The sequence below is a fragment of the Micromys minutus genome, assembly GCF_963924665.1.
Source record: "Micromys minutus genome assembly, chromosome: 8".
In the NCBI taxonomy this organism is placed as follows: domain Eukaryota; kingdom Metazoa; phylum Chordata; class Mammalia; order Rodentia; family Muridae; genus Micromys; species Micromys minutus.
In genome coordinates this window covers 8,865,204-8,889,236 of record NC_137977.1, presented here as the reverse complement: position 1 = coordinate 8,889,236, position 24,033 = coordinate 8,865,204, and the positions used below count along the sequence as shown (strand labels likewise).

General features: G+C 38.4%; 1 protein-coding gene across 3 annotated transcripts in view; it reads left to right on the top strand.

The window, feature by feature from the left end:
- Positions 1-24,033, top strand: part of TRAPPC8 (trafficking protein particle complex subunit 8) — a 67,385-nt gene that overhangs the window by 11,781 nt on the left and 31,571 nt on the right. For 2 of the 3 annotated variants that reach the window (XR_013975095.1, XM_080919841.1), the window contains exons 3-11: positions 6,968-7,057; positions 7,541-7,715; positions 10,967-11,120; positions 13,203-13,296; positions 14,922-15,178; positions 15,932-16,047; positions 17,494-17,644; positions 18,899-18,999; positions 21,278-21,383. Coding sequence is in view for 2 of the 3 variants with exons in the window: in XM_080919841.1 (XP_080775967.1) it covers positions 6,968-7,057; positions 7,541-7,715; positions 10,967-11,120; positions 13,203-13,296; positions 14,922-15,178; positions 15,932-16,047; positions 17,494-17,644; positions 18,899-18,999; positions 21,278-21,383 (1,244 nt within the window). In the remaining variant the exon portion in view is untranslated. The remainder of the gene's footprint in view (positions 1-6,967; positions 7,058-7,540; positions 7,716-10,966; positions 11,121-13,202; positions 13,297-14,921; positions 15,179-15,931; positions 16,048-17,493; positions 17,645-18,898; positions 19,000-21,277; positions 21,384-24,033) is intronic. The other variant, XM_080919842.1, reaches the window with a different exon arrangement.

Sequence of the window (24,033 nt, the reverse complement as noted above, 5' to 3'; positions counted from 1 at the left end):
GAGAATGTCCTACTCCACTCTTGTCTGGTGACTCTCAAATCACTTTCCTCAGATGTCTTCCCAGAAGTTTTCTTTCCCTGTGTTAGTTTTACTTCATCAGTATTACTATTATCACCATCAGTACGTGTGTTCGTGCGTGCTTGTCTGTGTATGTGCACCATGGTGCATGTGTAGAGGTCACAGGACCACATTGTGAGGTTCTTTTGTAGATTCTGTGGATCATATTCATTCTTAGACTTTTGTCAGATAGCAAGGTCCTCTTTAACTCCCATCCCCTTTCTTGAGCCTGCATCCATGCGTGTGTATGTGTGTATGCGTGTGTAGACAGCTTCTTCTCTGTAATGTATGTAGACTGTCTCCTATATCGCAGTTGGCCCTCGCTTACCTCCAACTCAGGGCTGTATCTTTCCTGGTGCATTTCCTTGATTTGATGGGGGAATCTTCCATGGTAGCTTTCTGAGAAGGGTGTATGGAAGAAGATAATATTTTCTAAGAAAATAAAACGTAACTTAGAATGGTTTTATTTTTTGTATGGGTGTTTTACCTGCAAGTATGTTTGTGCACCCACATGTATACAGTGCCTCTGGAGGCTAGAAGTGGGTGTTGGATCCTCTGGAACTGGAGCTACAGATAGTTGTGAACCACCATGTGGATGCTGTGAATAGAACCTGTGTCCTCTGGAAAAACAGCTAATTCTCTTAATCATGAGTTATCTTTCCAGCCATTTAAGGTAAATTAAAATGTATTTTATAGTTGACTGATAGCTTACCTGAACCAGTTAGAATTGTTTCCTTCAGATTTGATACTTTCCCTCTTACCTTCTAGTGTTGCCCCGTAAGAAACCTATTCTCAGCTTTAACTCAGAAGAGGGAGGCTCTTTGCCCTGTTGTTTGAGATGTACATTGGGTCACTCAGGGCTTCTGAGCTCAGGCAGTAAGCAACTGTAACCATCTGGTCTTGCCTGGTCTTTAGTTTTGTGAATGCTCTTGAATTCTTTCTTTATTTGAACGTGTTCTTTATTTCCCATCCCCTCCCCCAGCAACAATTCGTAGTTGGATGTAGAATTTGAATGGATAGTCAGTGTTCTGATTATTTTTATGAATATTGTAGATTTTTGTCCTTTATATTTTATGTTGGCTTTATTTTAAAATTTTCCTGTTTGCTGGTTTCTTGTCTTTTGTTTGTTTGTTTGCTTTTTAAAACTATTTCTTTGAAAACAGGTGTGGTGGTGCATGTTTTTAATCCTTGCAGAAGCAGGAGGGTATCTGAGTTTGAAGACAGCCTGGTTTACATAGTGAATTCCAGGATGGCCAGGTCTACTTTTACTTATTTATTTATTTTTAAAGAATGTTAACTTAGGATATTGTTAGATTAATTTTAATTACTCGTTAGTGGCTTTTTATTTTTCCTTTTTTTTTGTGCCTTTCACTCACACACTTTTCTGTTTTGTCTCTTTTTATGTTGGAAAGTTCCTCATATCTGTTAAATGCTTGCTTCCTATTTCACATTGAGGTGTTAAGATTAAGATATTTCTTCCTCGGCAAAAAGAACACTCATCAGTCAGTCCTTTATTTTGTGGCAAGGCTGTGTAGACTTGAAGATGTTTGGTTTCCAATATTATTATATGTAATTATTTTTTTGGGGGGGCATTTAGTTTTCTAGAGATGGATTTTTAGAAATGCTGTTTGTTAATTATGGGAGTGAATTTAGTTTTAAGTAGTTTGTTGTAGTGGCTTTCTCTAAATAGTTTATAGAAATGGTGTAGCTATTATTTGATTGTGAAAACTTACCTAATTATATTGCATGTATTCTCAGAGCCCTTCTAGCATTTTTATTCGAATATTATATGCTTTTTTGTTTTTAAAAGCAGGCAGAGATACTACTGTAGAGGAACTGTTTTAGACATTTTTCTTTTTTAAAGAAACGCAACTATTAGAATTAAATAAAAGAAAATTATTTCTTCAGCTTTTCCCCCTTCAAGACACCTCCTTTTGGTTTATTTGTCTGGCTGCTGGGGATTGAGCCTCAGGCCCCGCACAGGCTAATAAGTATATGCACTCGACCACTAAGCCACATCCTAAAGAGCATAGCTTTATTTTATGTCTTTGAAAACTAGGAATGAAATACAGTGAAGTTCAGAATTAATTTGAGTAAAATTCCACCATGTCAGATTGAGACTCTGGGAGGTTGTTTTAAAGACAAATTTATCCACTTTAATACAGTGTTAGATACATTGAAGTTTGCATCTAGTTTTCACTTTTAGACTGAGTTGACATATTTTTCACTGGTTCTGTTTAAGCAGTAGATGTTAGACATTTATCTCATAAGCTTGGCTTAACAGTGCCATGTTTTCATCATTAGGTCAGTCAGTTAAAGCTAGTGTTCCTTGGAAAGAATCCTCGTTACATACAGGTATTTTTTGTGACGGGTCCCCTTTTCCAGTACTTCTGATGAGAACGTGGTCTTCTGGTGCCTTTTAAATTTTTACCTTTTCATCATCCATCTTTTGATTTATAATATTCCTGAATCCAAACATCCCCATGGAATAGTCTGGTTTGAACTGTATTTTATTTTGTACTGAAGCAAAGTGCAAACTCCCTTGGTAACTGAGGATGACCTTGATGTCTTCTGCCTTCTCACAAGTGCTTGTTTGGGTTGTTGAAGGAAGCTTTCATGGGGAATTTGGGCTGCTATTTCATTTGCCAATTAAAAAAAGAAAAGGAGCAAAATAGTGCTCATCCCAAACTATGTACAAGCATTTTTAAGGTGGGAGATTGTCATTGTTACAGTAAGTGTTAAACAGTAAAATTAAAAAGTAACATTTCTTCCCACTTTCTACAAACAACATAATATTAAAAATATAACAAAAATAGTTTAAAGGCAGACAGAGGAATCACATTTTTACAGCACCCCAGGAAAACATGTGGCTGAGTGAAAAACTTGTTAACCCGAATGAAGGATGAAAACACATTTCTGCCTTGCTTTACATACCTGTGCCACTGTCCAGCATCTGTTTCCACGTACCCATGAAGTATGTCAGACAGTATGTCTTGTTTTCTTCTTTCTTATTCAGTTTAATTAAAAGTTTATATATTTTATAAGTATTTGTGTTTACAAAGTTCCAAAGCCAAATCATGAAACACAGTTGGTACTGTAGCTCAGCAGTAGAGTACCTGTCTGTGGTGCATGGAATTCTGAGCTTGGTCATTAGTACCACATAAACCATGTGTGTGCACAGCCTGCAGCCCAGCACATGGGATGTGGAGGCAAAAAGGTCAGAAATGTATTAGTTTAATTTCTCTTGGCTCTGGTTAAACTCCCTTGCAAAAGCAGCTTAGGGAAGAAAGGGTTTACTCTGGGGAAGAATGGCCAGCCAGTCATGTTACTTTGGCAGTCTCAAAGTAGAATGAGAATAGGAAATGGGGCCAGGCTAGAAAACCCCAAAGCCTATCTCTAATGCTGCATTTCCTCCACCAAGATCCTACCATCTAAAGATTCCATAGCCTTTCTAAACAGTGCCACCAGCTGGAACCAGATATTCAAATATGTGAACCCAGGGAGGACATTTTCAAACCACAGCAAGGACTTAAGATTACCCTCGGCTTCACAGTGAGTTCAAGCCAGCTTAAGTTATATGAAAACCTTATTTCAGACACTAAAACACAGATGAGACCCACAGTACAGAGAGAGTCAGCCTCTCTCTATGTCCTCCCTCCTCCTCTCCCCTCTCCTTCTCTCCCTTTCCTTTCTTCTTCCCATAGGTAATTGGTTTGGCTTTTTTCTTATAGTGGAACTTGGGATCAAGCCCAGGGCCTCATGCATTCTAGCAAATGTCGTACCACAGAGCTTTATCCAAAGCCCACAGTTAAGTTTATTTTTTCATTGTCCTTGAAAATGTAAACAAATGTGTCTGTAGCTTTTCACATCTTTTTCCTTTTCTTTCACAAAAAAATTCAAACGTTTTGGTTGCTACTTTGTCTTCTTGTTTTTTGAGACACAATTTGGTTCTATATTCATGGTTGGCTTTGAACTCATAGCCATCCTCTTCCTACCTCAGACTTCTAAGTGCTGGGGTTACAAGCTTGAGCCACCATGCCTACCTTTGGCTGATGCTGATTTTACTTCAAACCCTTATGAAGAGAGTTTCCCTATTCTCTTTTAGTTACATAGTATACCATGTACTGGATGGACCATACATAGTTTACATAGTATACCATGTACTGGATGGATCATACATAGTTTACATAGTAACCATGTACTGGATGGACCATAACATAGTATACCATGTACTGGATGGACCATACATAGTTTACATAGTATACCATGTACTGGATGGACCATACATAGTTTACATAGTATACCATATACTGGATGGACCATACATAGTTTACATAGTATACCATGTACTGGATGGACCATACATAGTTTACATAGTATACCATGTACTGGATGGACCATAGTTTATATAGTGTACTATTTAATAGATGGCCCATACATCATTTATATAGTGTATCTTTTTAAATTTTATGTATATGAGTATATTCTCACTGTCTTCAGACATACCAGAAGAGGTATTGGATCCCATTACAGATGGCTGTGAGCCACCATGTGGTTGCTGGGAATTGAACTCAGGACCTCTGGAAGAGCAGTCAGTGCTCTTAACAGCCCCACAATGTATTTTTTAATGGGTAGACCATATATAGTTTACATAGTATATCTTTTAATAGATGGGCCATACATAGTTTACATAGGGTGCCATTAATGAATAGACTATACATAGTTTACATAGTTTACTAGTTAATGGATAGACCATAGTTTATATAGTGTACCATTTAATAGATATACTGTAATTTAGTCTAGCTTTTTTTTTTTTTAAGTTTTTTCTTTGATATAGTCTGTCATGTAGCCCAGGATGGCCTCAAACTCCTGACCTTTCTGCTTCTATCTCTTAGTTGTCAGGAGTGCAGGTATTTGCCATCCCCCTCAGCTAAATTTATTAATGCAGATAATACATAGTTATTTCAAAGATCTACCAAACGGAAACTTCTTATGACTACAGCTTTTTGTTGTTGTTGTTTATTTTGTTAATTTTTAAGCAACTGCAAGTCAACAAAGATAAACAACTAATCAGAATTGTTTAAGCTGTAGTCATTTCTGTGAAATGAGCCATTTTCTGTGAGATACTTTGTTACTTAGTTTTCCATAACTCTTTTCTTGGTATTGATAATAAATTAAAAATACATGAATTTTTTAGCTGGAGATTATCTGATTTGGAAAGAAGAATTTTTTTGTGATTGGTGAGAAATATTCAAACTGTGACAAATGCATATAACTGTGTCATTCCTTCTTCGTTCCCATGAAGATTATAATATTGTTGGGAGATGTTAGAACCACGTCTGTCCTAACCAGACTGCAAGTAAGAGTATTTCTTGTAGAACGTTGTTGTAGTTAATTTTCCTCCCCCCTTGGGACATGTTCTCTCTGTTGTGCTGTATAGACCAGGCTGGCCTCGGATTCAGAGATCTGCCTGCCTCTGCGCCCCCCACCCCACTGGATTTAAAAGTGTACGCCACCACACCTGGCTGCAGTAAAAAAAATGTTTGTATATTTCTCTGGTTGTAGTGACACAAATGATACTCTGTACAGATAATCAAAGGTCAGACAGGGCTACAAGCTGTATCAAAAATTAAATAAGAAAAAGCTTATCTGGTACCAAATAAGATACGGTATTTGGTCAACTTGTATAGTTTTTTTTTTTCCCCTACCTTTCTAGTCATTTATACCCAGTTCTTCAGCCTCCACTTTGCAAGTGCTTGGATTACAGGATATATATGCTACTATGTCTGCTTAACTGGCTTCACGAAGCACCCTTTCTTTTTTCTTTCTCTTTCTTTTTCACTCAGCTGTTTGAGACCTGATCTCACTTTATAGCCCAGGCTGATGTCAGGTTTGTTACCCTTCTGTTTCAGACTCTTGAGTGCTGGGATTAGAGGCACGAACCATTTACCATGCCTGGCTAAAGTATGTTCAAATTAAAAGAAGTAAAGTTAATTGCTTAAGTGTTGAATTGATTATAAAGTAATTATATTCTTGAAAGTCTCTTTACAAAGGCTTTGATGGGTCAGTGAGATGGCTCAGAGAGTAAAGGTGCTTGTTGCTACAAACCTGGCCACCTGAGTTCAGTTCCCAGAAATAATGGTATAAGCAGAGACCCAGTCTGAAAGTTGTCCTCTGACCTCCATGTGCATGCACTCCTGTAAACTCACACATACCCCCCCCACATACACACATGCACAGTATTGATCATATGTAAAATTTTGAAAGACTTTGCTGTAGTCATACTCCGTTGTCAAGCTGTGGAATTTGTGAGCCTTATCCATGTTGACATTTTGAACCGGGTGATTTTTTGTGTGTGTGAAGCTGTTTTGCGCTGTGCATTCTAAGGTGTCTTTGAGTTTCTGACCTTTTCCCCTTAGCACTGGTAGTCATGTCTTCTCCGTTGTGACAACCAGAAATACCTTCTAATACTGTCTAGTTTTTCTGAGGGGTGAAATCAACCTTACTGAAAAGCCAGCGTGAAGTGTGGTATCTTATGAACAGGATCGCTTGTGACCATAAGATGACTGGTTCAGGGACCTAAAGTTTGGTTCTTGTTACTTTGATCTAGTAAGTACGTGGCTCTGGGATGCTGCACAGACTCAGGAGTGTATTTGTATTTAATGTATTTGCATGAATAGCTTGAAACACATATGCTGTATTAAGCTATATATCTCTAAATATGTGAATTATTTGATATATTTATACAACATTCTGTATCCACAATTGAGAGAAATTTTTCTGTTTGTCTTGATATCAAATGTGTCTTGAAGCACAGGTAACAGTTCTTGTTCACTACTAGAAATTATTGTCTTTCTTTTATAAACTGATTCTGCTGAATTCTAACCATTTTGCATGTTGTTAATTTTAGCTACTACTCCCTGGTTTGAGTCTTACAGAGAGACCTTTCTGCAGTCCATGCCAGCCTCAGATCACGAGTTTCTGAATCACTATTTAGCTTGTATCCTTTAAGTCATCTGAAAGCAGGAAGTTGTTAAATCACATAAAGACAAGATCCTTGAGAAGTTATAAAGAATGGAGAATTCATTTATTCTTATTTATTTATTTATTTATTTATTTTGATAACAATATCACTTTCAAAATTATTTTACCTTTTTTTTTTGATTTTCTTTACTTGAGGTATGTGTGTGAATGTAGTGTATATGTGGTATATGCTCATGTAGGCGTGCAAATGAGTATGCTTATGCACATGGAGGTCAGAGGAAGAGGTCCTTCCTTAGGTGTTCAGGCTGGCCTGGAAATCACACTGTAGTGCAGACACAGCCTCGAACTTGCCACTCTCTTGTCTCAGCCTCCTGAGTAGCTGCAATTAACAGGCTTGTGCCATGGGGCCTGTCCAAATGATTTCTCCTAAATTTTATATTAATAAAGTAGTGTTTATCATCGAGAGATGTGATAATTTCCCTGACATTGTGGTTATAAGGTATGCTGGTGGCATCATCTGGTGAAGCTGAACCTATGGAACAGTTTTCAAAGTTGTCACAGGAACAACATCGAATTCAGCACAACAATGATTATTCCTACCCTAAGTGGTTTATTCCAAATACACTTAAATATTATGTGCTTTTGCATGATGTAACATCAGGAGATGAACAGAGGTAAGTGTTTTGTTTAAAAAAATTTTTTTTTAAAGAGAATCACATCTTGTGTGTGTGGCACGCACTCACATGCATATTTATGTGTGTCATGGCACACAGGTGGAGGTCAGAGGATATCCTTTCAGAATTGTTTCTCTTCCACAATGGGGGCCTGGTGATTGAACGTAGGTTGTTGGTAGCAAGTGCTTTTACTTACTGAGCTGTCTGTCTGCTCTTTCCTATAATGAAATCTTGTGATATTAACATAAAAATAAACTTATGTTTATCTTTTAGAGTTTCCTTTGGCATTTGTTTCAAGGTGTAGGTCAAATTAACCTTGTTTCATACTATTCTTACTATCTGATTGCCACTTGGGACTTGTCATTTATAATTCTTAGTTTTAAACATAAATTTTTACTGATTGAGATACTGGTAATGATATAAGTAGTTGAGATTGAGCCTACATTCTAATGCATCCTAAGCACAGTCTACTTTTGAGCAATAATTTCATCCTCTAGTTAATTATAAACTCAGAAACAGAACAGATACTTCTTGTGGACTATTCATTTTTAGGATTAAAAAGACATGTCTAAAACCCATTAGTATATACAAAAAATAATGTGAGCTGGTTATTAAAATTACTTTGATTCAGTTGAACATGGTTTATTTCTCCTGTATTGATAATGGTTATAATAAGGATGTTCATTTGACAGTTGAGAATTAGGTCAAGGAATCTTATTTTTTTTATATAATTTTGCTGTGTGTGTGTGTTTGTGTGTGTGTGTATGTGTGTGTGTGTGTAGGATCAGGCGACGCTTGAAAGGACAGTTCTTCTACCATGTGGGTCCAAGGGATAGAGTTCTCAGGTCTTCAGACTTGACAGTGTGCACATCTACAAGCCATCTGAATGGCCAGATCCTATGATTTTAATGGTGTTCTTAATAGCAGGAATTTGACTTCATTGTGTATAGACATAAACATATTTCTGCATTTACTTATATATACATTTTTTTATAACTTTTACCAACTTAGCCTTAATAAGATATTATATGATTTTGTTGTTTGCTAGGGTGGTTATTTGTATAATATCAGCATTTGCCCACGATAAGTCTTCATATTTTCTAGATATCCTGCTCCCTTAAAGATAGCCAGTTGACTGAAAATAGCTATGTAAACTAGACTTGGAGCTAGATATATGTGTAGTTCAATGGTAGATCTTACCTGTTTTTGAAGCTCTGGGTTCAATATCCAGGCTTGAAAGAATTTAAGATTATAAATAAGCAGACTGGACTCAGCAGAGTTTCATTTCTCAGTTGTACTCTTTGCTTCGTAGGTTGTCACGTTTCAATTCATTTTCTCTACCAGCAGCAAGAGTGTGTAGTAGCCCTCTCCTTCCCTCCTTCCTTCCTTCCCTTCCTCCTCTCCTCCTTCCCTCCTTCCCTCCTTTCCTCCTTCCCTCCCTCCCTCCTTTCCTTCTTCCCTCCTTCCCTCCTTCCCTCCTTCCCTCCTTTCCTCCTTCCCTCCCTCCCTCCTTTCCTTCTTCCCTCCTTCCCTCCCTCCCTCCTTTCCTCCTTCCCTCCCTCCCTCCTTTCCTTCTTCCCTCCTTCCCTCCCTCCCTCCTTTCCTTCTTCCCTCCTTCCCTCCCTCCCTCCTTCCCTTCTTCCCTTCTTCCCTCCTTCCCTCCCTCCCTCCTTTCCTCCTTCCTTCCCTTCCTCCTCTCCTCCTTCCCTCCTTCCCTCCCTCCCTCCTTTCCTCCTTCCCTTCTTCCCTTCTTCCCTCCTTCCCTCCCTCCCTCCTTTCCTCCTTCCCTCCCTCCCTCCTTTCCTTCTTCCCTCCTTCCCTCCCTCCCTCCTTTCCTCCTTCCCTCCCTCCCTCCTTTCCTCCTTCCCTCCCTCCCTCCTTTCCTCCTTTCCTCCTTCCCTCCCTCCCTCCTTTCCTCCTTCCCTCCCTCTCTCCCTCCCTCCTTCCCTCCTTCCCTCCCTCCCTCCTTCCCTCCCTCCCTCCCTCTCTCCTTCCCTTCTTGCCTCCCTCCCTCCTTCCCTCCCTCCCTCTCTCGTTCCCTCCCTCCCTCCCTCTCTCCTTCCCTCCCTCCCTCCCTCTCTCCTTCCCTCCTTCCCTCCCTCCCTCCCTCCTTCCCTCTTTTCCTCCTTCCCTCCCTCCTTCCCTCCTTTCCTCCCTCCATTTTCCCTCCCTTCTCCCTCTCTCCCCCCCCCCTTTCTCTCCTTTTTTCTCTCTCTATCTTATGTAGCCTAAGCTGAGTTCAAACTTGGTATGTAGCTGAAGATGGCATGTGTGATTTTTTTTTTTCCCCTAAAATATGTAAAGTTTGTTTGTTTGTTTATCTGAAAAGTAGCTCAAGGTTTCCGCTACTCTTTTTCAAGAATAAAGAGCGAGTCTGTGTAATGAGGGCTTCATGTGCTTTGGTATAGTTCTCTTTTTTTCCCTGTTCTATAAATTGATATTTTTTAAATTAATAAACAGTTTTAAAAGGTATTTTCAAAATATGCTTTCTGAAGATGAGTTCCCACAGTTGGTAGGAAGCTGCTGATCTGTATGTTTGAAGTAGCAGTTTTCACTACAGCATGAGGAGGGCTATCAGATGGTCTGTGCTGTACAGAAAATGATTGTGCTTTCTGTAGTCCCCCCAAACTAGTTTGGCTGTCAGAATTGCCTTGCAACAGATATGACTGACTTGAAGGTAGGTTTAATTATCATGAGTTTTTGTTTACATTTTTATCTTTTCTAAATTTTCTGGTTTACGTTTTTGGAGGGCTATTCCTGGATTATTTGAAACATCTGTTAGTGCTGAATTGATGGTCAGGGTTAGGAGCACTGCCAACCTTGCAGATGACTTAGAGTCATGTCCCAACACCTACTGCCAGTAATTCTGCCCCAAGGGATCTGATACCTTCTTCTAGCCTCCTTGGGCTCTTGCATGCAGGTCTGAGCAGGCAAGCACGCACAAACAAACAAATAAACAAAACAAATCTATTGCCTGGACTCACCAGATGTCACAGTAGCTAAAGGTTCTTGCTGCTAAGGCTGATGACCTGAGTTCAGTCTCCACAACCCATGTGGTAGACGGAGAAGACCAACCCCTGAACGCTGTCCTCTGATGGTCACACGTGCAGCGTGGTATGTGTCCTTACCTCCCCACATAAATAAAAATATGAAAGTACTATAAAGACAAGAGAAACTTTTCTAAGATCTGCTAAGTTCTGTCTGAAGTTTGTCTAAGGTTATCAAAGTTTTTTTCCCTCTTGTTTCTTTAGAGCTGAATCAATTTATGAAGAAATGAAACAGAAATATGGAACTCAGGGTTGCTATTTACTTAAAATTAATTCTCGAGCACCAAATCGAGCATCAGATGAACAGATACCAGATCCTTGGAGTCAGTATCTCCAGAAAAATAGTATTCAAAACCAGGTACATCTAAAAACTGAACCAAACCACAAAAATTGTATTTAAGTTTATTTCAAAAAGATGTGACTGCAGATTTTTCTTTTTTGAGGAGTGGGTGGAGACAAGGTCTTTATACCTGACAGGCCTGGAACTCATGATGTAGATCAAGTTGGCCTCAAACTCCAAGATCCGTCTGTCTCTGCCTGTTGAGTGCTAGGGTCAAAGGTGTGTGCCACTAATCATCCTGCCTCAGCTTTCCAAGAGCTGACAGTTTTGATATGCACTAGCATGGGTCTAGAAAATTCTTATTTATTAGTTTTGTAACTGAACATAGTGGGTTTTCAAAGTCAAAACAAGCACAGCCAAGACATACAAGGGGGAGAAAAATGACTTACATGTAATAGGCAAGGCGGATAGGGGAGTCATTTTCAAAACAATGCCACCTGTAATTAGAGGAAGCATGAGGACTTCATTTGGGGTCCATTCCTAACCTTTCTCTGTTGTATTTCTGCCCAAGCATGCTCAATTTAAGTTGATAATTTAAAGAAACGAGATGTCTTGTTGGACATGCTCAGTCCAGAGTCATGGTGCACATGTGAAAGGAAGGTTAGGGTGACAGGTCAACATGTCTTTATTCACACTCAGCTTGAACCGTAAAGTTTTAGCTGAAGGTAAAGGAAAGGGTGCTTTGAAGGCACGAATTAACGTAAGAGCCTTACCAGTTAACATGACTCGTCTTGATCCATCAGCGTGATCTCTTAAATAAAATGGTTCATTTTGAAAAGTGAATTACACACTGTATCAGTTACTTTCTGTTGCTTGTTAGTCATTTGATAGTTGAAGTGATAGTTGTAAAGTTCATTTTGTTTTTTTTACAAAGTTAAATAACACAGTGCACTACTTGGCAGAGTCAATGGCAAGTCCTTTGATTTATTTGGTAGTAGAGATTGACTTTTTAGCTTGGCAGTGGTGGTGCACACTTTTAATCCCAGCACTCAGGAGGCAAAGACACGTGGATATATGAGTTTGAGGTCAGTCTGGTCCTCAGAGAGTTCCGAGACAGCCTGGTCTACACAGGAAAACTGCCTTGAAAATACAAACAACAAAAGGATTTGACTTTTTTATTTAAAAGGAAGGTTTTTCAGTATAGTTTATAGAGCTACCCTACTTTATTTGCTTTTTATGTGATACTTATAAGTCATTTAAAAACTTATATAATTATTGATCTAACAAATTTTAATTAAATTTATTTTCTTATTTTTCTGTCATGTAGAATTTTTAATTTAGACATGGTGTCTAATATTTTACTCATTTATTTTTTACTATTTTGATTTTTACTTATAAATGTTTCTGCAGGCACTGGAAAACTGGAACTGTAGCCAAGGGTGGTTAAGAACTATTGATGTGGGTGTTAGGAACTGAGCGGGGTCCTCTAAGAGCAGTTAAGTGCTCTTAAAATTAAGCCATCTCTCCAATTCATTTTACTATTCAAATACTGCTGGCTTGCTTTCATATTATGCTAGTGGGGGTGGGAGAGGGATCTTTACACATAAATGAACCCAAATTAGCTGGATATAAAACAGCTTTTTTTTTTTTTTAAATGTTCATGTCATGTAGTAGTAGTGTAGGGTTCAGGGATGGCCTGAGAGTTCAGTGCTTTTGTAGATCTGAGTGCTGTGTTGGGTATGTCTCACAGCCCTTCAGTCTATTCAGAATCCACTCTTGCTGGCATTATGTTTATGACCTGGGAGATTTTGAAGTTGTTCTTTTTCTCCTCCAGCCTGACTCTGACAGGCTTTTCCTTTGCCATTATTATTTTTTAGGATTCTTGGGAGAATACTTATGTTCCTATATAAACATCTGCATGAATATTGAGATGCACTTGAAATGGAGGTCATTTAAATGCAGAAGAATTAGCATAGTTAACTGAGTATGAAAGGAATTAAAATACAGCATGACAGAATAGAGGGCCAGAAGACAGGAGTATTTATTGCTTTATCAAGTCCATAAACCACATTCATCAGGAGCGCCATAGGTATTAGTGTATTTGGCAGTATTTAAACGTAATTAATTATATTGCTAATGCTTTGCATTTTGTTTTGCTAGGAATCATATGAAGATGGCCCTTGTATTATGACCTCCAGTAAGAATTCTGATAGTAATTTGCTTTCGTTGGATGGACTAGATAACGGAGTCAAAGGTCTTGTTATGCTTTCTAAGTTCCCTTTTGGCTGAAAGTATTTGTTATGAAAGCACTCTTGTTGGGTGGTGATGGCACATGCCTTTAATCGTAGCACTCAGGATGCAGAGTCAGGCAGATCTCTGTAAAAACAGGCCAACTGGTTTACAGAGCTAGTTCCAAGACAGGACTACCCAGAGAAACCCTGTCTCAAACAAACAAATAAACATCCCTGACAGATTCCCAGCCCCTTTTCTTTAAAAATTTAAAAGATTTATTGTAAGCTATATGTGTTTATGAATCTGTGAATGTTGGTACCAGAGGAGGCCATACGCATGAGATCTACCTAGGGCTAGAGGTACATACAGGCGTTTGTGAGCTGCCTGATGTGGGTGCTGGGAACTGAACTCAAATCCTCTGCAAGAGCAGTTCATACCCCTAACTGCTGAGCCATCTCTCCAGCCCCCTGCCCCACACATTCTTTCTTTTTAAATTTTAAGACAAGATCTTGACTAAGTTATCAGACTGTGCTATAAATTAGGATTTTGTCTCAGCTCTTAAGTATCTACTGCTCTTGAAGAGGACCTGTCTTTGAATTTAAAATTCTCTTTCTTCACCTCCCAAGTACTTGGAGATAGCCATGTACTAGTACACTTGGCTCGGAAGTTAAGAGTTTTTTTCTGATTTTATTCAGTTCTTTGAGTTCTGGTTTTTGTTGTAGTGTTGTAATAGTGGGTCCTAAGGGCTAGAGAGAGGGATCAATGGTTTCTGCTGTTGCAGAGAACCCTGAGTTACATATCAGTACCCATGCCAGACGACTCACAATTTTGTAACTCCAGTTCCAGAGGGAACCTGATGCTCTCTGCTAGCCTCCACAGGCTTCATGTACACACAAACAAAAAAAAAAAAACAAAAAAAAAAAAACAAAACAAACAAAAAAAAAAGGTCATTTCTGGTTCAACCAAATTACTAATATCATATTAGAAAGAAATAGCAGCTTTCTCTTTTAGAAAGCTAGGGAAATGTGATATACAGCATAATTTCCTAGGTTCATCTGATTTTTTTTTTTTTAAAGAACTGTATTCCTTATTTTAATCTGTAGTTTTGATAATTGTAGCTCTAAGATTTGTTTAGTTTTGCTGCTCTTACTGAGTATTGCATACTGGCCTGGAACTCACTATCTGCCTTTGAATTTGAGATACATTTGCTTCAGCTTTTCAAGTGTTAGGATTGTAGGTGTGTGCCACCATGTATAGCTGTTACAATGTTTTATAGTTCACTTACATATTTAGCATTGATCTGTTATATAAGACAGCCTGTGTTTAGGATCCTCCCTGCTTCAGAAACACTTAGCACCTTAATTTATTCAAAACTTTTATTATACATACTTGTGCGCGAGTGTGTGTACGCACGTGCGTGCGTGCATATGGGCTCAAGTGTCATATATGTGGAGGCCAGTGAACAACCGATAGTGTGCTGAATCTTTCCCTGACCCATCTTGCCAGTTCAAACCTTTCATTTGGAACGGGAAAATGTTAATGGTATTTCATCTCAGTGGACACAGACGAAGGGGATCATCGTTTTCTTTAATCATGTGATAGTTTTCTGTTGCGTTTTGAAAGTAAAAGAGATTTATTTTTCAGTAGATGGCCTACCAAATAACTTCAGAGTTCATCCACCTCAAGTCGACCAGTGCGGTGACCCTCCTGACAGCACTGATGGGTCAGGCCATGCAAAGTCTGCTTCTTCAGTACAGGAGACAAAGAAAGCAAGTGCGGCAGTGACTCGTGGTGCTTGTTTAACACTTACCGATCATGATAGAATTCGACAGTTTATACAAGAGTTTACATTCCGTGGCCTTTTGCCACACATAGAGAAAACAATTCGTCAGCTAAATGATCAGGTAAGACTTAAATTTTTTTAGGTTATTAAGCTTCATATTAAGTCAGTGAGTTTAAGACTATTAAAAGTTTGATTTTGTATTTAAAGGTTTTTTTTTTGTTTTGTTTTGTTTTGTGATAAACTATGAAACCGACTGAAATTAGTATCAGTGATGAAGTTCTCCTGATAAACCATGTTCATTCTCATTTGGAATTTCTTTAGTTTATTAGACAGGTTGTTTATTTTTAAGATTAAAAAATTTCATTTTATGTGTGCAAATGTTTTGTCTGAATGTGTGTATGTGTACCATTTTTTATATTTGGTGACCACAGAGGACAGAAGAGGGCATTGGACTCCTGGAACTGGAGTAACAGATAGTTGTTAGCCACCATGTGAGTGCAGGGAACCAAACTTCAGTCCCCTGCAAAAGCACAAGTGCTCTTAACCACTGAGTCATCCCTGCAGCCTTTATTTATATTGGATATATACGTGCACTAGTGTTTTTCCTATGTTTGTCACGTGGCTCTCTAGTCCCTCTCCCCAGAACTGGAGATACAGTTGATTGTGAGCAGCTATGTGGATGCTGAGAGCTGAACCCAGATTCTTTGCAAGAACAACAAATGCTATGAGAACTGAGCCATTTCTGCAGTCCCTAAATATTTCTAAAATTAGTGTTAATAAAATAATTGTTTACTCACTATAAAGCTTAAGATATTTTTGTTTGTAGAAAATATTTCAAGCCTTTATATTTGTTAACATTATTTTTTTTTTCTAGCTAATATCAAGGAAAGGTTTGAGTCGATCTCTGTTTTCTGCCACTAAGAAATGGTTTAGTGGTAGTAAAGTTCCAGAAAAGAGCATTAATGAGCTGAAGAATACATCTGGGATGTTGTGAGTAAAATATCACTGTACTTAACTCTGCTGTATTTAACTTTGTCTAGTGTTTGAGTGTAAAAACAGTGATTGTCTTTTTAGTTTATTTTCATACTAGTCAAAACTCAGGTACTTAAGAAAGAAACTATTTAAATTCTGATTTAAAAAAATATTTTACTGGACTTTTAAATAAATTTAATTTTTGAGATGGAGTCTGACTGTGAGCCCAGGCTAGGTGGGGACTTGTAATGATCCTGCTTCAGCTCCCCACGTACTGGTGTCACAGGTGGGAACTAACATTAGCTAAGTGGGAATCTGAAAACTCTTCAGTGTAGCACAGGTTCTCACCGTTGTCCTTAGCTGCTCACCTAACTAAGACCCTTTTGCTGAAGACGCCACGTGGTTTGATTACAGAACACTGAGAAAGTAAACTGACAGGACAGTTTCCTCCCTGGTGGTTAGCTTTCATGATTCCGGAAGGTAATATACAAACTGCTGGGGAAAAGTCATCAGTGGTCTTACTGTCACTGTCAGAATACCCACTGTCTTATGTCAGAATACCCACCTGCCAGGGCACATGTGCTGGCACAGTAGTGATGCAACAGTTAGGTGGGTAAACCAGTTGCTTTTAGTTTGGATTTGAGACCTGAGTGAATTCATGTCTGATATGGTAAATCTGTTAATAGTCCATGGCTAGAGTGGTAAAAGTAAAAACAAACAAAACTCAAATAACTCAAAATATTTCATTTTGTACCTGTTTATTTAAGAAGATGGAGTTAGATTAGTTTGAATATTCAGTACTAACCTTTTTTGTCTGAAGTGCGTTGGTACATACTTTGTTTTTAAAAGAATTATTAATATGAGCACACTGTAGCTATCTTCAGACACACCAGAAGAAGGCATCAGTTCCTATTATACATGGTTGTGAGCCACCATGTGGTTGCTGGGAATTGAACTCAGGACCTGGAAGATCAGTCAGTCTTAACCACTGATACATATTTTTTAAAGGCCACACCTGCTGAGTTGCCCCATTCATTCTTCAGCTTGGAGCTCTCCTGCTGTGCATCAGTCACCATGCTGGGCTCCTTTGCCTACTGTTCTAAAACAAGGAAGAATGTAGCAAATTTTGTTTCTTACGAAATCTTGCTTTAATGGAAAATGACTAGTCTTTTTGGATTTTAAATTATTTTGAGTTGTATGTAAGTTACCTGGTATTAACCATTTATTTACTTTAAAACTTCCTTATGTGACAGATGCTTATCTGCAGTTGAGAAGTTTCCAGGACTAGATAAATGTATTCACTAACTTTTGACTTCAAGCAGTTTTGAAAATTGATACTCTTTTTTTGAAGATAGAATTTTAAAATAGATAAAATTCATGTTCTGGGTAGTTGAACAACTTCCTTTCATTTTTTTGTGTTGGTGTGATGGGTTACATATCATAAATTATTTCTTTATGTTCTAGGTATCCACCAGAAGCACCTGAGCTTCAGATCAGGAAAATGGCTGACTTGTGCTTTTTGGTGCAGCATTATGATTTGGCTTACAGTTGCTATCACACTGCAAAGAAGGATTTTCTTAATGATCAAGCAATGCTTTATGCAGCAGGTGCCTTGGTTCGTACTGTTTATTTATTTGTGATGCTGGGAAGCAAACCTGGGCCCTCCTTCCTTGCTGAGCTATATCCCTAAGCTTTTGAAGCCTTTTTAAAAATTAAAATTGAGTCAACACTTCTGTGCATATAGGCTTCCCCTCCAGAGAAGTGTTTCCTTTCTCTTCATCTTTGTACAGTTCTGGGCTCAAAGCTGGCTTTACTTTCTCCTTCATCCTCAAGTTAGAAGCTCCTCCTTGTCTCAGCCCCACCAGGAGGAGGTATTTGGTATTAGACTGTGTCCTCCAGCCATGCTAAGCTGTCCACCAAGGTGTGTAGGTCATCTTCCATGTTACCAGCTAGAGTTTTATTTGGGCGTTGACTATGCAGATGCATAGGTTTCAAGAGGATTGTTCCAAAACTGTTCTCTCATATTTATTACTTTTACAGTACCTTTCTTAATCTACCAGTATTTTCAGTTATGGATATATAATGCTATAATAAATACACCTTATTTTCAGTATTAAATTCTTTTCTCATATAGCTGCTACCTTTGCTTAAATAGCTTAAATGCAGTATTTTTCACATATAGATAAAAATGGAAAACGTTTACAGCCACATAGCATAGTGTTTTGTGTGTGCAACAGACTAAATCTATGGTGGTGTTCTAATAAAATTACTACTTGAGCAGTGGTGACCCACATCCTCAACCCCATTACTTAAGAAGCAGAGGCGGGTAGATCCCCGAGTTCAAGGATAGCCTGGTCTATAGAGAAAATTCCAGAATAGCCAGGGCTACATGGAAAAATCCTATCTCAAAAACCGAAATAAAACAAAATTATTGCTTAAAACATTCTTACCTCCTGATGTCAAAGTCGTTTTGGTTTATATATGTTGATGTCTGCACAACATTACCACCTCACAACAAATTTTTTAGGATTTACCTTTGTTGTGGATATGTCAGGATGTGCCTTTAAATCATATGTGATTCTATAGTCTTAATTTTTAAATTGAGGGTCTTTGTGTAGCCTTCCTAGCCTAACTGTAGACCAGGCTAGCCTCAGATTTATAGAGATGCCCCTGCCTCTGCCTCCCAAATGCTGGGGTTAAAGGTCATAACACTCAGCAAAGACCAGAGTTTTACATTAAAACAAATTATGATTTTGAGTATGCATTAAACTGAAATCTATACATGTGCTCCGAGACCTCCAGTATTTGTTTATTGAGTGTTAAATATGAGAATGTTTCTCCTGAAATCATGGTGTTTTTCCCGTTATAGGAAATGGCAGCAGTGTCAGCCTTTCTTCAGCCAGGAGCTCCTAGGCCATACCCTGCTCATTACATGGACACAGCAATTCAGACGTACAGGGATATCTGCAAGTAGGTGGCTATAATATTATATTTTGCCCATTTTGAGACCAATTTGGTATTTATAAGTAGTTCTTTGCTTTTCATGCCTTAGGTTCTCAAGTAAAGTTTAGATTTAGAGACAAGTTGAAGAGAAGATAATACTTCTCAGTTTCTAGCTGGGCTGTATTTGTGGATATATGAAATGAGGTTCTGTATTACATTGGGAAACATTTTTGTTCTGTGATATTTTTTATTTTACCTACAGAAATTGGCCATTTTGAGTTTTTTGTTGTTAATTAGGCAGATACACAAAGAGTGAAGTAATCCCGACTTAGGGAAACCGAGAAGTAGGAGCACTGTTATAACTCTTACAGGAGAATCAGCCGGGCCAGGTGTACTTAGAATAAATAGGCTCTGGATATCCAGTAGGTAGATGGCCATGCAGTGTGCCTCGGTTCTATAGCTGCCACAGACATTTCCAGAATGTGATTACAGGACTATGTTTTCTCTGTACTTTTGCTGGTAAAGGCCACAAGAATTGAAAGCATGGAAAGTATTGGGGGATCAATTTAGAAAGGCTTGGAAAGAAATTTATGTTAGGAGCCGTAACTGTCAACTCTTCCTCAGCCTGAGTTAAGACTTAGGTTGTAGTGAATGAAAATTGCTGCATATTTGGGTAGGCCGTCATCATTATTTACTTTTTACTTATTTCTTAGTAAACTCATCCATTAGACTTCTTTTTAATGGTGCTAAATTGAACCCAGAGCTTTGTCAGTTGAGTTAGATGCCTAGCTCCCTGATGTTTCTGTGGTAGGATGGATGCATCGGAATACAGATAGACAAATCATTTTGAGCCCTTTATTGTTCATGTAGCGGTGATAATAATAGCAATGCTTACATGGAAACAGCACCTAGAGGCTGGCAAGATACCAGTGGGTAAGGACGGTTGCTGCCAAGCCTGACAACTTGAGTTGAACCCTGAGACCCACATGATAGAGGAATTGACTCCTAAAAGTTGTCCTGACCTCCACATGAATGCTGTAATGAAAGTGCATTTGTGCCCCGACATGTGAATACACACAAATACATATAAAATTATAATACAAATAAAAATGTAATAATTAATTAAAAATTAGCAGTTTATAGAATTTAGGGACCAAACCTTATATGACTATACATGTAATGAATATTAGAGCTTTATTTTTATGTTTGCTAAGGTAGATTTAAATATTCAAGAATACCTGTTTGAAAACGTAATTTGTGGAAAGTATGACATCTTCAAACCATTTGCTTATTTTGGAAGGTGTGGGTCTTATGTAATTCAGGCTGGATTGAATTTGCTATGTTGCCAAGAGTGATCTTAAATTCCTGATTTTCTGTTCAAACTTCTGGAGTGCTAGAATCACATATGTAAGCTTACTTTTTCTTTTAAAATTCGATCTCGCTATGTAGCCCAGGCTGGCCTGGAACTCACTATGTAGACCAGCCTGATCTCCTACTCACAGATCCACCTACTTCAGACTTCCATATTCTGGGGTTAAAGGTGTGTGATCTTGTGCCATCCTACAATACTTGTTGAGAGTAATACCCCCGCCCCCCAACATTTTACATTTGTGTGTGTGTGTGTGTCTGCGTATGTGGGTATGGACATGCCACGGTATGCATACGGAAGTCAAAGACAACTTGATAAGTTTTTTTCCTTCCAGGACTATAGGTGCATATCACTAAACATGTGCACTCTTGCCTTATGGTTCTTACTTTTAAAATGTCTGATGACAAAATGTGTTGGGCTGGGCCTATAGCTTCTCACTAGCCAGGCTCCCGGTTTGATTCCTAGCACCTATAAAGAGAATAAATATATGAGAATTGATTTTTTTTAAAAATAGGTAGAAAATGACAGACTTCTTTTCCTAAATCTTGATCATTTTGTTGGAATTTGAGAACATTGGCAGAAAGGGAGCCAGTTGGGTACTACTGGAAGGAGACAAGAAAGGGATAGCCTTGCCTTCTGAGTTAGGGTTCAAAAGAGCAGGCTGATTCAGTTGTGGAGATTGCCAAGCAGCTGAGTGGGTGTTGGATAAATTCTTAGAGAAAGTGAGACTGTTACGTTGGAGCAGGCATGCATAGGACTTTGTTATATATCCAAAAAGGGCTAGAAAGAAGAAAAGGAGCAGGTTAGCTGTGAATATCAGACTAGCCTGCAAGGCAGACTTCTTGCTCAAAATCTGCTATTGGACTCTGCGTATAACTTCAGTGTGCTAAAGAATTGTATGATGCTGATTATTTTTCCTTGTTTGTTTTCGTTTAGGAATATGGTGCTGGCTGAAAGATGTGTGCTGCTTAGTGCTGAAATTTTAAAAAGTCAAAGCAAGTACTCAGAGGCTGCAGCTCTTCTGATACGGTTGACAAGTGAGGTACTGGACTGTGTAGTGTTTGATCTCATTAGTTATTAGTAATGAGGTGCTGTCTAAGACATAAAATAAGGAGGAGCTCTCAGGATTTAAACACTGCTAGTTATTTGTTATCTTCATTTTAACGTTTTGGGGTTTTTGTTTTTATTTTTGGGGGTGTGCTCTATTTTTATTTATTTCCCTTATGTTTATGTGTATTTTGCCAACATGAGTGTCTGTGCTTCGTGTGTGTGCTTGTTGCTCACAGAGGATAGAAAGTGTCAGGTTCCCTAAGACTGGAGTTAGTGGGTGTGGGAACTGAACACTGGTGCTCTTACCTTTCCTGCCTTCACTGAATTTATTGTGTTTCTGTAGTCTCAGTTTATCTTTGACTATTAACTAACTATGACCGTGTATGTGGCACCTTCTTTGATGTAAGGCAGTGGAGGAGCACCTTCATAGAGGCAAGGGGAGAGCATGGAGGGGGGCTGTGGAGGGGAAACTGGGAAGAGGGATATCATCTGAAATGGAAACAAATAGAATGATTAATAAAAAACACACACACACACACACTCACACTCACTGAGGAATATTTAGTCTTTGCTTTTACCTTATAACCATTTAAAGAAAACCATTAAGCTTTAAAAATGCATCTGAAGTAGATAAAGGCATTTCTTTTCTTTTTTTTTTTTAAAGTACAGAATAGTCATGGGAGATTTAAGAAGGTGGTAGAAGCAGAGAGAGAGAGAGAGAGAGAGAGAGAGAGAGAGAGAGTGTAGAGGAGTAGAGGCCGGCCATGAGCACGTGGAGGGAGAGGGGGGAAGGGAAGGGAAGCGGAGGGGTAGGGGTGGGAGAGCAAGGCTGCAAGAGCAAGAGCAGGCATTTCTAATAAAAAAAAATTAGGACTTTTTACCCAGTACTTTGTAACACGTTATTGACAGTTAGCTCTCCTTGTTCAGGATGAAGAAAGAGGTTTGCAGTACCTTAGGTACTTCTGTGTTCCTCCATCCTGTCACAGGATGGATGCACATTGGTAATGGGCTGGATATATTTTTATCCTCTGACACATACTTTGATTCATATCTCAAAGGTCTCTGAAAGCCCACTACTTTCTCTTTAATTTGTTACTACTATTATTATGTATAGTAAATAGTACCACTCCTTAGTGTCTTAAGCATTCAGACATTAGCCTATGGTGGCTGTTGATATTCAGACCACCACATGGTGTCTGACACGAGCTGTTTGGTCATGTTAGACAAAGGTTCTTGAAGGGTATTCATACTCTGCTTCAAAAGTAAATTTGGTCTTCACTTGGAATGGTTTTCATTCTACAGTTATTAGTGAATATACAAAGAATTTATGATCCAGGAACTTTTGTTTTTTTTCCCCTTGCTTAAATGTGTTTGTCTTTCTACCCCCATAATAAATAAAATTTCTTTAGAATTATATCTAATTCTAATTATAATCTTTTTACTTTTTTTTTTAACTTTACTTTCTCAAATCTCTATGATTTGTCATTTTTTTGCTTTAGAGCATGGGTAGGAACAGGTTCTGGTAACATTATGAATTTGCAATGACCTTCCCCTCTTTATCCCACCTTCTTTGCTCTTCTTTGTGTTTGAGATTGAATTCAGGGCCTCACATGTGCCAGGCAAGTTCTGTCCTATTACAGTAAATGTCCAGTCTCCCCCCTCAAATATTTTTTTTCTTAGTAATAACTTGACTTTTAAGTCCTATGGTGCTGAGTTTATTATATGGGTTTAACTGGGCTATACATTGAGTTATTGGAAAAGCATTACAGATTTTTAAAAAACATCCTTTAAGTAGGATATCTAGGATTAGTTCCTATATGAGTTTTACTGTTTAATGAAATTGAATGTGTATGTTGTATATGTCTATGCATGTACATGTATGTGTCTGTGTGTGAGTTCACAGAGATCAGAATTTTTGGATTTGAGTTATAGGCAGTTATGAACTTCCTGACATGGGTGCTGGGAACTGTACTATGGTTCTCTGTAAGAAGTTTTTTTTCCCTCTTTTCATTTTTTTATTGGTTATTTTATTAACATTTTAAATGTTACCCTCTTCCCAGTTTCCCCTCCACAAACCTGCTCCCTCTTCCCCACCGGCCCACCCACTCCTGCCTTAGCGCCCTAGCATTCCCCTCTCTGGGTCATCAAGCCTCCACAATAATGCCCAGTAAGGCAATTCTGTACTACTGCTGAACCATCTCTCTAGCTTCAGAAACCAAAAAACTTTTCTCATAAATTTATTTACTTTACATCCCAATATCAGCCACCCCTTTCCTTCCAGTAACCCTCAGTCATCTTCTTCCTCTTCCTCTTCCTCCTCTCTCTCTCTCTCTCTCTCTCTCTCTCTCTCTCTCTCTCTCTCTCTCGAAATGCAAGAGACCGGCCAGAGGATGTACAGAGTTCTAGACTGGTCTTAGGAAGTAGGAGCAGAATTAATTGTAGCTCAGTGGTAAAACTATACTAGGTTCTGTTCCCAGTAACACACACATGCACACAGAAATTATAAGTATACTTATAATTTTTTATAGTAGCAAAAAACATGCAATTAATTGGTGTCTATAACTTGTGAAGTTTTTACATATTAGGATATAATATTTATTTAGAAGAAGTGAAATATATAAATGGGTTATAAAAAAGCAAGA